We start from the raw sequence: 17733 nt of genomic DNA on the forward strand, positions 1-17733 counted from the left end.
GTAACAGCTTAACTTATTTTATTGTCCGATTTTACAAATATTTTTGTGGTTGGTATAATGGTTGAAAGTAAACACTCTTGTGTGTAAGTATCTTGCGCAGACAATAATTCTTAAGGAATGTTAGGATTTTTTCTGAATGTTATAATAGGCAATTAAATAAAAAAAAATACTGTTCGGTCTGACATCGGATCGCGCATACGATCCGCTTGCGCATGTAAAAATACAGCTCTAGCGATTTAAATGCGCCAAACAGGAAGGGGGGTCCAGCAGTCGCGTGGGAGCTTTCCTTCACATCTTAACCTCTTCATGATCATGGTCGTTCATCATTTTCTCTTCTGCTGAACTCACTGGCCTCGGTTTCAACTTGCTTTTCAAGCCGTTTTGGAATCTCTGCAGAATAAATGGACTCGATTTCAGTTTTACAGTAAACTATGTAGGCCTAAATTGTGAAGGGTGTTTTTTGAAGCTTACCACTTTTTAAGCCATACAGAAGTCACCCTAGCTAAAAAATGATTTATTTGAACATATATACGTGTGATACGTTATTCGTCTTTTTAGGTGGCGCGAAAACACACCAGAATGCAGTCGGCAGGGTAAATGACGCTTCAACCTTCGACTATATGTTTTTCCCAGCCTTATAAAAAACATCTTACAATTCTAAAGGTTACGGATAACTATTAGGAAAATTGGAGTTAAACGAAAAGGTTTTCGTAAATTCAACTTATGTATTGAAGAATTACTGACTTATACAGTTTGTCGATCTTTATTCTAGCAAATCACCGTTTTTTGGTTTTACTTAAGTCATAATTACCAGTGTTGTAATGACTTCAGGCAGCGACTTGACTTATGTGTTCGTAAGTCACTGTTTTAAATAACTTGACTTGTCTAATTATTGTGGTTTTGCTTAGACGACTTGACTTGACTAGACTTAAGTACAGTATTTAGGACAACTGACTTAATTAGACTTAATTTGAGTTAAATGATTTGGGTTGCAATTGATTGTTTTTATATAACATATTATAAAATTGAGCTAGTTATCCTTAGTTTTTCTCGTAGAAGCATTACATTGTTACATATATATTTTTTTTTTTTGGGGGGGGGGCGAGTTAATGGTTTTTCGGTTTATTATTATTATTGATTTGACTTGGAAATGACTAGTTCTAGTAATGACTTGGAATGGCAGATTCGACTGATACTGAATTTAAACAAAAATAACTTGACTGAGACATAAATCATTTAAAAACGGCTTGTTTCACCCGAATACCATCGCAGACCAACCAAATCTGTCGCTCAATGATGCAAGCAAATCAGGCTAGAAGAACAACTAGTATGCAGTGAGGTACGAACCAACGACCTCCGCCATACCGTCAAAAGCAGCTTTAACATTATGGCTTTCGGTGTAGTGTTGATACGTAAGTGGTTATCGCTACTCAAAATGCAGCTTTAAAGGGGCTAGATGACAGTTGTTAAACACATATGTGTGTGTATCTTTCATTGACTTCTTTACCACATTGATAACTACTAACCTCTCTCAGTGTGCCTTCACCGTTCCACATGACGGACACCGCTACAATAGGTATGCATAGGATCGAGGAAAGTGACAGGAACCAACCAATCACATTCGCCCACGTGGGATAAACAAAGTCGCCGACTCTGAGGGGCTCCCATTTGATGATATAGAACATCAGAACAGCCTAAAAAGCAAACAAACACTTGCATAAAAATCTCGGTGTTTTGAACCTATAATCTTGTCGAAAGATTCGATTTACTATTTTTTGATCTTGCTAGTAAAAATGTGAGTAAGCGTCAGCTGGCTTTCGATCATAAACAGAACGATATAAGTTAAAAATTGAGAATGTTTATTACAAATTATAACCAATTTCTAAAAGGTTTAGGTAAAATCGATCAGGAAAATCGTCTTAGCATCACAAAAATGAAAAACGGCGAAGAGTTAAATGCGGGGAAAAAGTCGGAAGAAGATACATAATGTTCACAGTATTATGGAAATAAACCGATTTTCCTTATCGTACCAGAATATTTTAAACTGCGGTTGTAATATTAAAAGATTGTCTGTATATATATACACTCTTTAAGGTAAGAGTTTAATGTATTGCAAACGATTTTAGACGAGCTTAATGTAAAACAAAGATATGCGTTTCTCATTGAGAAAACAATTTTTTTAGGATGTTTAAATATAATATTGAAAACTCTTTCTAAGAGGTAACTGTAAAAATACTAAAACGGATTTAGATGTTTTTTTCCCAAAAGTTTGGTCGGGAAGTCATTCTGTAGCCATGATAAAAAATATCAGTGTTTAGTTCTCACCGAGGTAATGAGCGGAATGCAGAACATGTAGCAGTACTTGTAGTAGACGGCGAGGTTACTTCCGGTCATCTCCTTCACGTCACGCTTGAACTGCTTTGCGTCCCAGAGCCAGCCAACCGCGACCGATTCGAAGAAGGCTGCCCAGAGAAGGCAGATACCTGAAGCTCCGTAGTAGTTCATCAACTCGAAGATATAGATTCCGTACTACGAGATAGGTTGCTTGAAAATGCTGTTGCTGCCAGGCATTGTTTCAATTGTAAAATTGCTCTTCCGGTAAATTGTAAAATTGCCCTTTTTCTAACGGAAGAGCAATTATAATTGAAATAAGTTGCTTGTTTATTCATAAGTGGGCGATCGGAGCACACAAGCCTATTTTGAACTCGTTTAAATATTTTTAGTTTTGTTAATAATGTTCCCGTTACGAATATTAAAAAGCAGAAGTCGGGGTATTAATATGAAATGGGAACTCAGTTGTTTTTAAATGACTTGACTTAGCCTACTAGGTTTCGGTAAAATGCCTTGACTTGACTTAGTCTTTTGGACAAATGACTTTTTTATTTTATATCAGTGATTTAACTCAGAGTTGACTTGTTCTATTAATGACTTCACTGGGACTCGACTTGCGCAACTGATGAATTGGACTAGAACTTGACTTGCAATTTATTGAAAATACTTGACTTGGAGTTATTTCACAAATGACGTCACTTGGCCTCAGGTCATTAAAAAAGACTTGTTTGCAACACTGCAAAAACACAATTTATCAATAAATACCATTTTTATATTATTCAAATCACCTTTCAAGAAGCTTAGTTCACCCTAGAAAAGGCGCGATGAATTTCACAATTATAATTTAACCTTTACTTTACAGACCCGCTTTATACGCCCAACAGTAACTTACCCCATGTAGCTGCATAAGGCTGAGAAGGAAGAAGGTAATGCCGAGTCCTGTGTTGGACCAAGCTCTCCTCCTAGCCGTTGAAATAAGTTGAGGAAAAGCGTCGCCAATGATCGTCATCAAACCTTCGAATTCTGAAAACTATAGACGCGACAAAGTGACTGTCAGGACCGTGGTTTAAAGCGTATAGGCCACAAATGCCACAGGTTTGTCATTTTTAAACATAATTAAGCAAAATAGACGAAGTAAATATAGTTTCAAACTCAAATTTTCTTGGTTATTAGGCCAAATTTCTCTAGGGTTAGGAAGTTAGGTAACCTTACGTTGTTTCCTACTACCAAATTTAAAGGTAGAAATCATTACTCGGATTTAAAGGTAGAAATCATTACATTGGATCAAATCACGGCTGAAACCTTTATATTAATTTGGTATCGAAACGGCACTGATGCCACCCTATTATCGGACGAGTACCGATACTACCACTATTGGCATCGGATTCGATCCGTTATTACGGACTTCCCTAATGTTAAGTATGAATCATTGAAATACTGATTTAGGACCTCAACACATGTTTCGAACTCTATATGTTAAATTTGGACAAGATTTTAAACAATCTATAAACTGTTGCTACCAGGCATGGTAATATAAATCAAAAACAGCTCCTCTGGTAATTGTAATTGTTAACCAACGTTTCGGCAACCTATACAAGCCGCCTTCGTCAGGGTGAATGACACTGAGTGTTCAGTGTTGGTTAACAATTACAATTACCAGAGGAGCTGTTTTTGATTTATATTTTAAACAAACGTCGAGACACAATTTCTTTTCGCATTAAAAGTTTCAATCTCACCGACGAGTCGACGGCCACGAAGAAAATCATGATAAAGAACATGATGGACCAGACTTGCGGGGCTGGCATCAGCGAAACTCCTACCGGGAACACTTGAAAGACCAGGCCAGGACCTGTTGGGAATGTGTATAAAGCAGTGTTGTAATGAGTTGACTTGAGTGCACTTAAGGTGTTTTGACCTGAATGCACTTAAGTCATTGTTTTTGAATTACTAGACTTAATATTGGGTATTTTGGACAAAATGACTTGACTTGACTTAGGTCGGACAAATTACTTGGGTTCAAAAATGAAGTGATTTCTTTAAGCTTTTTTGTAAAATTGTGTTATTTATTTTAATGTTTGCACATAAAACAAATTTGATTTACCTTTTAAGGTAGGTTAGCTGCATGGGATCCCAAGTAATGCTAAAATTTATATAATAATTAGTATCAGATTAGGACCGACATCACCCTAGTTTCAGACGAGTAGCGATTTTACCACTTAGCATCCCTTAACCAGAAACTGCACAACATCATATACTTGACTACGCGTTAAATCATTTGCAAACGCATGTAGTCGGAAACTCAGGCGTTTATACGTTGATTATTCTTTGAGAAGCTCGTGTTTATGCGTGTCTGTGAAATTAAAATGGCACTTACCCGACTGTATGACCTCGCTAATGTTGACCCCCTGCACGTGTGAAAGATGCCCCAGTACACTGAATGTAACGAAACCCATCGCTAGCGAACTGAAGGCGCCACAAGGCACAATCCACAGAGACGATCTAAAACAGAAATGCAGGGATGTTATATAAAAGGGTAACACCGTTTTTTTTGACAGTAAAATACTATTATTATTACTACTATTTACACTGACATTAACACTTACACCATTAACAAAAAGGTAAAAACGTTAACATTCTGCCAATGCGCAGTTCAACTCTGGCCCTCCTTACAAGTGGCGGAACCGCCTTCTTATGGGATAATGGTGGTCAAGTATTTGTCTAATTCGAAATCCGGAAATCAGGTGGCAGTCTTAATCTTGACAAGCTTACGCGCAACCAAGCTTCATTGCCAAAGCTAGTAAATATTCTTAGACAATTCACCGTTAAGCTGTGTCACCTGATTTCCAGATATATAAACAGTAAACACAGTATCCTAGAAATATCTACATCCAAAAAAACAAAAAAAAAACAAACAACAAAGACCGACTGAAACAATATTGGCCCGGTTTTTACTTCAAAGTGGCGAAAAGGCATCTGCGAGGACTCTTATTTTTGCAGTAGTCGGTGACCGTTTCTAAATTAATACCTTTCACTAGGGTATACAAATTTATTACTACTGACTTTAATGTTTTTTTGGATGTACCCAAGTCCCACCCAAGTCCCAAGTGTTCGCCATGTTTTCGCTTTATCATTTTAAACATTGCATATAGATTCAGCAAAATTATATAATGAATAATGTTTTTAATCCTAAACTATTAATTACAAAAGACTTTGTTTCAAAACAAGATTACCAAATTGTTTAATTTGTATACGAAGTGCCAAATTCAAAACTTGGAACGACGCGTCAACGAAGTGCAAACCACATAAGGCAGTGCATCTCAACCTATGGGTCGCGACTCAAAATTGGGTCGCTGTTTGATTTGGTTGGGTCGCCGATCGCAGTAGTCACTTGTTTATATTATTTGAGATAAGTTTTGAGCAAAATTTCTCAATCAAGAAAATTAAGGAAGCAATACAAATATTTTTTGTAATTATTAAAATTCTGTCTTATAATAATTATCAAAATTCAAAATTCTTTATGCTCATGCTAATGCCTATTTTTTGTTCGCTTACAAGAAGTTAGTTTTTATTTTGCTTACAAAAAAAAATTGGGTCGCCAAAGCTTAGTTGTCATACTTACGTTTAATATTTGGGTCGCCGCGAAAAAAGGTTAAGAAGCACTGACATAAGGCAATGCTGGTAAGCTGTGTGCTTGTTTCCAAATATAATTAAACAGTGTTTCTCAACCCATTGGTCTGTTTTCTCAACCCATTGGTCCCGTTTATTTGATTAGTTCGACTGCAGATATTTTAACATACTTGCATTCATGAAAATGGTTTAGGGAAAAAAAAGTTCAGAATTGAAGAAAATTGCATAGGCAATACGAAAATATGGCTCATCTTAATTAAATGTGAATGCATTAATGTTTTTTTTTTTTTCACTTTAAGCTTACAGAAAGTTCAGTTGATAAAATTAAATCGTGAAAGCTTCGCTGTTATAAGCTACTTACTCTTAGTGTTTGCGTGGCGACGAAAAAGGTTGAGGAACACTGTATTAGCTATAGGCCTATTTACCTGTAAAAGTTGTGGTTGTAGCGATTGTAGCTTCCAAAGGCAGTCACAGCCGTAAAGCAAATGCCAAAAGAGTAAACCGTTTGCGAAATAGCTTCGATCCAAACCTGGTTAAAAAAACGTGATTAGAAATTTTGCATGGTTATCTGATCCGCTAAGAAAATATAAAATGGTCGCACTACCACTTAACGAGTATTTTCCATAAGAAAATTGACAAAATATTTTGATGAAAACTCCTTTTTTTGCTTTTTCTAAGTTTGTAATTGACCAGAATGCACCACAATCATCAATGTCAGACATCAAAGTAATCGGTTTTTTGCCTGTTACCTTTCTTGCCAGACAAAGATGCCCTACTTTACAATCAAAATTCAACTGGTTTCGAAAACATTTAAAATTACTACAATTATCTAAGATAATTCAAGCAAAAACTAATTTTAGAAAAAGAAAATCACTACGTAATAGACAAAAATAAATTCTACCTGAGGTTTGGCCAGCTGGGACAAATCGGGCAGCAAGTAAGCTTTGATACCTTCAGTGGCTCCCGGCAATGTAGCCCCTCTGATCAGTAGAGCGATAAGCATTACGTAGGGGAAGGTGGCTGTAAAATAGACGACCTGCGTGGCAAAAGGCTGCCGTGTTAAAATTAAGAACAAAAACGTAAACACAACTGTTGGTGTCGTGTTTTTCTGTATGGCCCGCGTTAAGAAAGAAAGGCGAATCCGCAAATGGCAAGGGTGAGTGAAAAATATTTAGTAAGAATAATAAAGCCCATAGCATTTTGAACAATTTTTAAACAAGGACGATTAGGGATTTTAAGTGACACGCCGAAATATTTTTTTAATACGATAACAAGGCTAATTAAAACAAACATTTATTTTATTAAAACAGTTAGGTACACTATGCAGTATGCACGTATCTGTAATGTAGCGTGATATAATAAATGTCAAAGTCAAAAAGGTCTAAACGACATTAACTGATGATGATACAAGTGCGCAGGGTTTCTTTTAAGGTTTGGTTTGGGTGACCGCTAAGTAGTTTTAAGAAACCGCAAGTGTTTCATTTAAATGCCAAAAGTTGCAAGTCCAAAATTTGGGAAACCGCTGGAGAAAAACACCTTAAAAAACACTGCAAGTGCGTATCGAAACGTCTTTACAAAGTTGATGTCGATTTACTCGGCTTTGACATTCATTATCAAGTTAGTAGTTTAATCTTCAAAATACACAAACTTGAAATTTCCCACCTTTCCGCTCGACTTTATTCCTCGAAACGTCACGAAAAACACGGATACGAAAGCTCCCATCAGCCCGAGCATTACTGGCCAGTTGAACTCACCGTCGATTCCATTTTCGGGGTTCGGGATTCGCAGGACGTAGTTTCTAATAAGGGCCAGTTGGTTAAGACTTTAGCCCAGTGATTCTCAACCTTTTATGGATTACGGCACCCCTCAAAAATAGTAATTAGGTTTTTGGCACCCAGACTGAAAAGTCGAGTATTTTACTGAAATGTCACTATAAATGGAACTGAAACAGCACACTGAATTAAAACATGTGGAAAAATGTCATTTTATATGATGGTTTATAATAGTGCAAACATAGTTATATAAGAGGCTTATCAATTGAGCAAATCAGATTCTTAAAACTTCTCAAATATCTTTTGGTACCCTTGAGCATTAGAATTGGCACTTCAGGGCGCTGTGGCACCCCGGTTGAGAACCACTACTTTGGCCTCATCAATATCCAACCCTCAGGAAAAGCGTACCAGTTGCTAGCTTTTGTAGGAAATAACTTGATTTAATAATTTTTTTCTACTAATGCCATGTTCACTCACTGGCTGGGTGTTAAAATATAGTCATTAAGGCACGTTTGTGTACAAAGCGTCTTGCCTAAACGGTTGTATTATTATCTTTGGTTTATTAAACTGTGTTTTTTTCTACCAGTGGTGTTTAAAACCGTTCAACTCATACAAATACAAAAAAGATTTTAATTTACCTCCAGAACTGTACTTGAGGCAGAGAATTCTTGGTGTAAGCGGTGATGTTTGAGTTAACAGTCGTGTTGTCTCCCATTAGCAAGGCTTTCGATCGATTGCTGGCCTGCTCCATTGTGATACAAGACTTGGTGTTCCAGGGATTGTCTGATGTTTACATTTAAATAACAACAATTGCAAGTCTGAAGTTGTGCAGGGGATGCCGGCAAGGAAAAGCACGAGTGCTGTAAGTCATTGACTTGACTTAAGTGCTTTGACTTAAGTATTTTGGACAAATCTCTTGACTTGGACTTACGTGGTTTTGTCAAACAACTTGGGATTAAGTTAAGTGTTTTTCATTAAAATATATCTATATCTTATAATATTCGGACTAGTTTACCAAATTTGACAGTTTAACAGTTTACTGTTAATTCAATGACAAGACTTAAATTAACTTGCTCTCATGATGACTTGAACTGGGTGTTGACTTGTTATTTTTTCAAAAGACATGACTTGAACTTAAGTCAGGTAAAAAGGTCTTGTTAACAGCACTGAAGAGCACTATATGCGAGTTTCTCCGGCTCGTTCGTAACCACTATAGTGGACAAAAAGTCTGAAATGGTTTACACTTTTGTTTAGCTGTTGGAATAATTGTGCCGCTTGAGAAACCGTATTGAACTTGACAAATTCACATCGCCAAACGCTTTCCGAGTAATCTCTAGTTGACTATTTACTCCTTTCTCAATATAGATATTTTCCGAAAATGTCTCAGGATTAATGGAGAAACTTCGAGAGCCGGCGAATGGAAAATAACTGGGAAATTTTAAATATGTCAGAAGAATTGAGCGCTGGGCGTTGTACAACAAATGGATTAAGTACCGGTAAGCCAAAAAAAAGATTCGAAGGCAAAAATATTTTTTGCCACAACCACATAAAGGGTTAAAAAGCTTGAAATACTCCTAAAACACCATAGAGTGAGCTAACTTTTTTATGTTACATAAATAGCATATTTAGCAAGGAAAACGTTTGGATGTGAAAATAATATAACGTTGCTAAAACGTTGAGAGTAATGTAGCATCTTGCTCCATATTGTTACCGAGTCGAAACCCGGCCATTCAGATGAAGCAGGCTGGCCGTGACGTGTGACGTCAACCAACGCCTGCCTGTGCGTGTTATACAAACTGTCAGCAGATTGCTGGAAGCGTTTGGACAATTGTCCAAAATTTCCTGTTTTTCATTATTCGTGTTGAAGCATGTTGTCACGATATTTAATTACCGCCAGCTGGAATGCTGTATATAAGTGATTTCATATTATACCAAAAGCCAGCAGTCTTGCATACTGTTCACTTCTGGAGTCCAGATTGCGTACGTTACACGGAGGTAATTACCTGCTGTAAGTACTGTTTGTCGTTTGTTGATTTGCACTAAATATTATTCCATTGTGGCTGCGCCCCAAAGTAAAAAAAACTAAATATATTTAAAACGTTTCATTAAATCATTTTCTAAATATACCGGCACAAGCTAACTTACAATTAAAGATATTTTTAAATTTTTCTAAAGCATTATTGTTATTTAAAAGCACTATAATAAGAAGCAAGAAAACGTAACATCGTTACGTAATATAGGCTTGTAGCTTCATCAAAGATGTTAGGGTTGGCTTCAAAAGTTTTTCTTTTCTTATACCAGAAATTACCATTTTTGCCAGAGATTGGGTTGTTATCTTACCGCAAGTGGTCCAGGGTAGTGGTCCAGTTGTGAACGAATGACCAAGAAAAAGCAAACCCCAGGCCATGATGAGCATGTATGGGATCATGCAGAGGAAAGTGATGAAAAAAGAAGCGTACCCGACCCCCTGGAACAAGAAACGTTGTCGGGACTTAGAACACACGATCCTATTGTCTCAGTAGGTATATATATCACGCATGGCACATACAGGAATTTTGTACATACAAAAATGTAATATTGTTCATTGTTACGATTTCTGAGTATTGGCTGAATTAAAGATACATTCCCGAATTCCTCTTTTAGACTATTAAATAAAACGGACCAACTGCTAAAGTCGGACACATGCTATCCACAACTCTTTGGTCGGACCCTTACCCCAAAATTCACATCGCTTCTTAACAGGTACCCCATTGAAGATTCTGTTGAAAATCACGACAAGTTTAGCGACGTTTGAGAATGCGAGTTTGAATTGTTGAAAAACCTGTCTGCCAAACGGCGTAGGCGTACTTATGTATAGATATATACAATTATCTTATACACATTGATACATCACAATTATAAAAAATTGACATTTTAAACTCAAACGTATTTAAACGGAAACCAGCTGTTTTCTTAAGCTACATAGCAAAACAACAAATTACTTTCTTTGACCTCACAAAAATAGACTTTGGCATCTGTAGTTTTCTCTAAACTTTAGACTACACAAGTAACACTTATGGCTTTCAACACTACCAAAAACGTTATCGTGAAAGTTGTAATCAAGTTTAATGTGCATCGGCAAACTCAGTTTGACTGATTCGGTTGATGTTGAAGTGTGCTTCATTTTTCCTGGCTGGACAACTGATAAGTTAATTCCTAACTCAGTCATTCGCTTGTGTGCTTTACCTTCTACTGCGAGACCGGTAAAAAAACTCAACTGTTCCTTCCCTAACTTACCAGACTCGTTGTGATGTGCTGTGAACTATGTTTATTGAAAGCGCAGTTAAACGGATTTTTCGAACTTGCAGCCTGACAATATGGACTTTGCAAAGCCGTGATAGTTCGTTCAGTTTCGATTTAGAGGAGGCATACAGTACTGTATGGCCAGTGTTAAAGGATGGTTTACACTAGACGCATTTTTTAGCGCCTTGCGTAAAGAGCTAAATTCTTAATCTGCATCACACATACCGCGTTGCCAGTGTTAACGACAAATGCCTTGCTTCTAACCGAAACCTTCAAAGTTATAATATTTCAACTTTCCCCAACCAAAGGCGTTTTTTCAATAAAACGTTTTACGTTAACGTCAGACGCGTCTAGTATGAACCAGCCCTTACACTGTTAAAATATACAAATGCGCTATACTCGCCTTCATAAGAGGAAGCCGGTTCCAGCAGCCGAGTCGTCCCCTGTTTGTAAACTGACCAACGCCGAGCTCGAATGTGTAAAGGGGAAGAGAAACAAGACACAACGATATCGCGTAAGGAATAAGGAACACACCTGTAACAGAGTAATTGGGACACCTTTAATAAGGTAAAAAGATCGGTCAGTGACGCTGGACTTGTAAAAAGTATAGTAGAAGATTTTCGTTGCATTTTTTATCATGTGGTAAGGATGTCTGATAATATCGAATCGCACACGACACCCGATGTCAAGTTGTAGTATTGGCAGTCACCATAAACTACGGTGGCATTGGTATCGACCTGATACCAATATAATATAGAAATGTTAGCCATGATTTGTTATGCATAATAACCATTCTATCTTGGAAGGTAAAATATAAAAACATAGTAGGCCAATACGCCGTGGTAAATAAATCTATTAATAGTTTTTGCTAAAAAATCGAATATCAGTATCAGGATAAAACGTCAAGTATCGGCCATCCCTAGTGGGTGACGTAATTTTTTTTCCACATAAAAAAAATCAAAAAAACTATCCGGTACCAAAACATTTTAATCTCAACCTAGCAACATAGTAGTTAGAACGTTCCAAGTATTTTGTAGAGGTTATTAGGCCAAGACTTAAGTCAGGTCCTTAATTGACTCCAGATTCCAAAAAATAAAAGACTTAACCCAAGTCTTTTGGAAAGACCTAATTAACTCAAAATCTTAATTCCCTGCAACACTGAAAACTACGAACATACCTCCACCATTCTTCTGGCAGAGGTAGGGAAAGCGCCAGAGATTTCCGAGTCCGACCAAGTATCCGATCTGCGTGAAGAGCGACTCGACAGGTCGGTCCCATTTGGCTCTGCAGCAACCACGAACAAAGCATGTTTACCCACATTCCAATTATTTGTACGCACCAGCAGCAGCAGCTAATACCAGCTGTGTCAAGTGTAAGGGATAACCACAAACGCCGCAAACAGAGTTCGCCTTGCAAATGCTCGTTATCATCCGGGTACAAAACGTGTATTCTAGGTGTTAGGCTTAACCGCATTTGCCACCCACTGTGTTCGTTAGAGAGTGGAGCATTATAGGGGTGTGTTCAAAATAAGTGTACTTTGATCTTATTTTCGCGTATAACCAGACTAGGACCACTATAGAAAAGTTTTCTAAATTAATGAATTGAAGCGAAAATGCGGCGAATTCTAGTTATAATCTAATTTTGATATTACACACAAATCCTACTTTGCCCAACGGCTTTTTTAGTCTCTGCGTCGAACAAAGAATTTTAATTATTACTTTCTGGTCTGTATGACTTGTAGGTGCTTTTTATAGTATGAAATTACAACACCTGCAGAGTTTATGGGCAAAATATCAACATAGTGAATGGTAACAAGCGACAAGGTAAAGAAAACATTCATGGCAAATGAATTCAAAAGCTCTTTGTGGTCATATTGGGAGTCGTTGGGCTTTTCCTAAATATATATACCTTTTAAAAAGGCTAAGTTGATTGAATATTTGTCAAATAGTCCAGGGATGCCCAATCTTGAGTACGCGAGAGACATATCGAGGGTATACGCGAGTAAGTTAATTTTACTAGAACTTCGAGTATTTTTCGTAACATGGACTTATAAAAATCGTTGCTAAATTTATGTGACGAGTGAGAAAGAGTTCTAATGACAACTGTTCAGTTTGTCGTAGTAACCAAATTAATGTGTGCAAAACTTTGGATTACACACAGGAGTGGATCCAGTGGGCATTGGAGCAATTGCTCAGCGGGTCTGTGCTCAACTACAATTTTGTCCAGCTTTTGCAATGTATATAAGTTGTTCCTACCAGGCATCATATCAATCAAATATAGCTCCTCGGCGAGCTATAATTGTTTTTTAACATTTCAGCGACCTATACAATTAACTCGACTTCGTTAGGGTGAATAACATCGAACGCTATATGTATATGTAGATCTTTTAATCCAAAAGAATTTTTATTTATTTAGTTTTCCTATGTTTTGCAGATTTTAAGGAAATCAATTAGGCCCAAGGTGCCACACATCATAAACTCTTCGACTGTAGGCTATAATTCGAGCAATGTGCGAATCTCTTTAATGTGCCTAATGCGTCCGTATCATTTAAAATGACAAGTTTATACAATTTAAACCAAATAAAAGTAATTTATTTAGACTGGAAGCGTAGAAACTTCAATCATATTTTACCTTTCCGCTTTCTCTTTTCCCATCTTGACAGCACAAAAAAGTTGAATTATTACCAAAAAAACGTTTAGTGAAAACTATGCAGATATCCTAAATGAAAACAAAAAGATTACTACAGAATGTGGCACACATAGCCTGTAACAAAAAAAACTCGATGGGATTGCCGTATGTTTTATTTTTATTTTTTTGCAGTAAACATTAATTTGCAGTGATTCCAATAGGCGAAAGAGCTTCATTTAATCTGTACTAAGAAGTATAATATGGTCTTTAGCAATAATTAACACCTTTTTTCCAACCAGCGTTTTATTCCCGACCTTTTTAGCTGCGACCCCAATACGAAGCGTAAGTATAACAACACGGTTTGGACCCAATCTTGAACTTTTTCCCAGCGAATACAACACAAGACGTTTGCAAATAATTTTAAATTTAATTGAAATGAACATGTCTACACATTTTTTATGAACATGTCTCTACATTATTTATTACAACCAAATCAAACTTCAACTTAAGTTTTGGTCGCGGCTACTGAGTTGAGAAGATTAAAACCATTTTCGATCATCGGTTTCCGAAAAAGTACAACTGAACCTTGTTTCGCTGGCACCCAAATCATAAGCACAAATATACCAGCAAAGCTTTTGGTCCGAATTATGTTAACTAAACTTTTATAAGCTCAAAGATACAAACAAATATTACAAAAGTGTACGAGTTCAAATAAAATTAGCCGTGTCTTCCTATATTGGCGCATTTTTTTTCAAAATGTTAAGCCACATCGCTTTGAAGTTATTTCAATATATCGAACCATTTAAACTACTACAGTCGGAGACCCAACCAAATCAAACGCTGACCCAATTTTTGGTCGCGGCCCATAGGTTGAGAAGTGCCCACGATCAGTAATCCGATCCAATGCAAAACAACCTGTCAATGCCCTAATGAGGTGCAGCGAGGCGGATTAACAGATAACGCCAGACTGGAAAAGAATCTCCTCTCTGAAATGGCAAACTGAATGCGTAAATTATGAAGATATCTCCCCGCTCTTACACGTAAATGACGACAATGACTTTAAATGGAGCAAATATTCTTTAGACTTTCCTGGCTTGGTCAAAGTCAGTCATATATACGTTCTAGTCATTTAAGAGAGAAATCTATTTCGCCACAATAAGGTATTATCAGCCTCTTAACTCTAATGAATGAATCGAAATTCATTCATTTTTGCCTAAACCTACAAACAAACCTCACTTATGAACGGTGGAACGTATTTTTTATCATTCGGAGTGTTTAATTTGGAATGTAATAATTAGCACCTTCAATTATTTTTTTTTCTATTTTACCAATTTTATTTTTATTTTAGTATTTAAACAGCGACAAACAGCGGGTTAAACAAAAAGCATCCACGATCGTGGGCATAGGCTAATTGGTAGGTTTGGCAGATTTCACTGAACAAACTCTACCAGAACTATATTTAATAATCCAGATAAAGCCCGCAAGAGTGCGTTACTATATTCTAAGATATAAAGCGTACTGGATCAGGACCTGTCTTTCGAATAAAATAGTCTGCCTTAATCCTGATGGCGAAAAACAAACAATTCTGCTAGCACATCAATTGATTTCGGTTTTCTAGGCCTTGTAGTTAAAATTTAGGTTATATTAAGCGTATAGGCTACATTAAATTGCAGACAAGCAATTTATCACATTTTTAACGCATCTTCAAGCTAGTCACGTTACTGGCTGACTCTTCTGTAGAAATTGAGATTAAACTGGCACATATAGCACAGTCCTGGCGTTAGCATTTGGAAATCGTGGCCGCCAAACTCTTTTGAGCATTGGTGTGGTGCTGTTACTGGGACACACTTTATTCTCTGGCGAACGGCTATTTATAATCGGTTTGATCTTTGATATTGAGATTTATACATTCAGGATATTACATTCAGACTGTCGTTTTCCCTTACGCCTTTACTGGCACCGGTCAAAATCACGCCAACCTGACATGTATGCAAGCAGTGCAAGCCGCTGAAAGTCAACAAAAAAAATCACCGTCAACTTTTTCCTGAGCATTGCTTTTAGTCTGGTCTCGGTGTAGACAAAACCTCAACTACAAGCCCACTATTTGATGTACGCTTGTTCCTAAACGGTGCCGTGTTCGAAATTTCCTTGTATATAGCTGGAATGGTTTAGCCTACCTTAACTTGCACATAACCGCAAATTTTTCGATGTTGTGTCTACCTGCCTGAGAAACGCCAAGCCACAGTAAAGGAGTACGTATTGCCCTTTTTCTTAAATTAGTAACGATTACGCTGCATATTGGTTTGAGGTCTTAGTTAGACGTAGTAGGAGTATCCAAGCCCAGATAGAAGTACTATAGGTAGCATTGTAAACGTTTCGACCATCTCTTTATTCGTTTTCAACATTTTTTTGTAGACCATTCAACTGTTACCTACTTCTATATGGGTTTTGGTATTCTTAGTAAAGATATTTTTTAATATTTCCAGAGAACTAAGTGATTTATGTGTGACATTTTGTCGTGGCTGTGGCCTGTGTTTCGTCATGGTGTTTTTATCGACCGAAATGGTCTCTGAAATTTCTCAAACTGAACCTCAAAATATATGCCACTTTTCTACTTATAATGGAGATAATGAAAATAGTAGCCTACCCCAAAATTTCTTAACGCCCTTCTAAGCCAAACCTGAAACAACCTGGCTATCACTGTTTTCAGAAACTCACATTAATACAATTTGTAAGCTAAATTAAACAGAGATTGGCGTAATATGTTTTGTGGCCGCGGCTTTACTGTGCAATAAATGCAATTAGGATCTGTGAATGCACTAAAAACAAAATAAAAAAATCTGACTAGGATTTCATGAAAAGAAGCAGAAATTTATATTTTAAGCTGATGTACATATCATTCCACATATAGATCGTTACATTTTACGAGTACCTCAAATAGGCCTTTAGTAACCATCGGTAAACGTACGCCACACTTCATTTAATCTGAACAATGTTTTAACAACAAAACTTGAGCTTGTCTAAAAAAATTCCAACATGTGTTCAAATACTTTTTTTGAGATGTTAACCAATGTGACTTATGATTCGTGTCTTGCGAACATTTGTTAATGTCGTGGATTGTCCGATAATGTCGGATAGGAGCCTATGCCCGATTTCAAGGATTGGTATCGGTACTTGTCCAAAAACTACAATGGTATCGGTAGTTGTACGATACTAGGTTGGAATCGGTGCCGAGTCGTTACCCAAATAATTCAGCCACGATTTGCGATCTGACTCAGCTATTCTACCTTGAAATAGTTTTATCAAAACAGAGTAACATTAGTGTGAAAATTCTAGTCTCTGATGATTTAACAACACACCCCTCGGTACTTTTGTGTCGTTTTCCACTCAGTGGTAGCTGACCTATACACTGCCAATTTTTTGGTACCTTTTTGCTGTGTGTTTTATCGCTTTCATTTTACCTTTAAATTTTACACTGATGATGGCATGGGGTATTGTCAAACCGAGCTATTGTCGAAAACGGTTGTGAACAACAAAATATCAATTCTATCGAGTATTATGATTTTAGTATTCGTTTGAAATTACAAAGAAACCCGTGTGTTGTGTATCAGATTAGGTTAATAACTGACGACAACTAAACGTCATCACACTAAACATGAATTTGGCATAATTACCGGGAAAACATGATCGTTAAACGCTAAAATTTTATCTTTTGCTTGTTTGAGCATAGTAATGACATCATTTGACATCGGAGTGGATTTCGGTATGTTTTGTCCAAAATATCTGGACTCAGAATTGAATAAAAGCTAAAACCAAAGATGACTTTCAGAAAAGCTAAACCAAAGATGACTTGTTGCTTATGAATCAAGCAAACTAACACAATCGCACAAAAAGGAGAATTATTTTCTGCGATAGATTTACTTTAAGAAGCAAAGATTAAAGTAGCATATTTTTGGCGCGTTTGCAAGCAACAGCACACCTTTTGCAAGTACCAAACAAAATCACCTTTCAATAAATCTAAATCTAAAGCAATAAGAGCCATGCTTAACTAAATTCTGTGTAATGGAAAAGCAAAGGTATTCTGTGTAATGCG

At 36.8% G+C, this 17733-nt stretch overlaps 1 protein-coding gene across 1 annotated transcript; it reads right to left on the reverse strand.

The window, feature by feature from the left end:
* Positions 1-288: 288 nt before the first annotated feature.
* Positions 289-14094, reverse strand: LOC146169871 (sodium- and chloride-dependent GABA transporter 3-like). Its single transcript, XM_083387746.1, has 14 exons — positions 13644-14094; positions 12190-12296; positions 11416-11546; positions 10071-10197; positions 8369-8513; positions 7621-7756; positions 6860-6994; positions 6384-6487; positions 4706-4830; positions 4068-4180; positions 3224-3361; positions 2326-2529; positions 1527-1694; positions 289-390 (listed from the first exon to the last, which is right to left on the reverse strand). The coding sequence occupies exons 1-14, from the start codon at positions 13664-13666 to the stop codon at positions 289-291; spliced, it is 1758 nt and encodes a 585-aa protein (XP_083243872.1). The 5' UTR covers positions 13667-14094.
* Positions 14095-17733: the final 3639 nt, after the last annotated feature.

This window comes from Ascidiella aspersa, chromosome 1 (genome assembly GCF_963924565.1).
Source record: "Ascidiella aspersa chromosome 1, kaAscAspe10.2, whole genome shotgun sequence".
Lineage (NCBI taxonomy): Eukaryota > Metazoa > Chordata > Ascidiacea > Phlebobranchia > Ascidiidae > Ascidiella > Ascidiella aspersa.

Excerpts from the sequence above, each read along its gene's own strand:
- LOC146169871 (XM_083387746.1), bottom strand. The coding sequence starts at position 13,666 with ATGGGAAAAGAGAAAGCGGAAAG. Across the intron at positions 10,198-11,415 it reads ACCGGCTTCCTCTTATGAAG|GGGGTCGGGTACGCTTCTTT; the intron begins GCGAGTATAGCG and ends TTCTTGTTCCAG. Across the intron at positions 391-1,526 it reads GTGAAGGCACACTGAGAGAG|AGATTCCAAAACGGCTTGAA; the intron begins GTTAGTAGTTAT and ends TTTATTCTGCAG.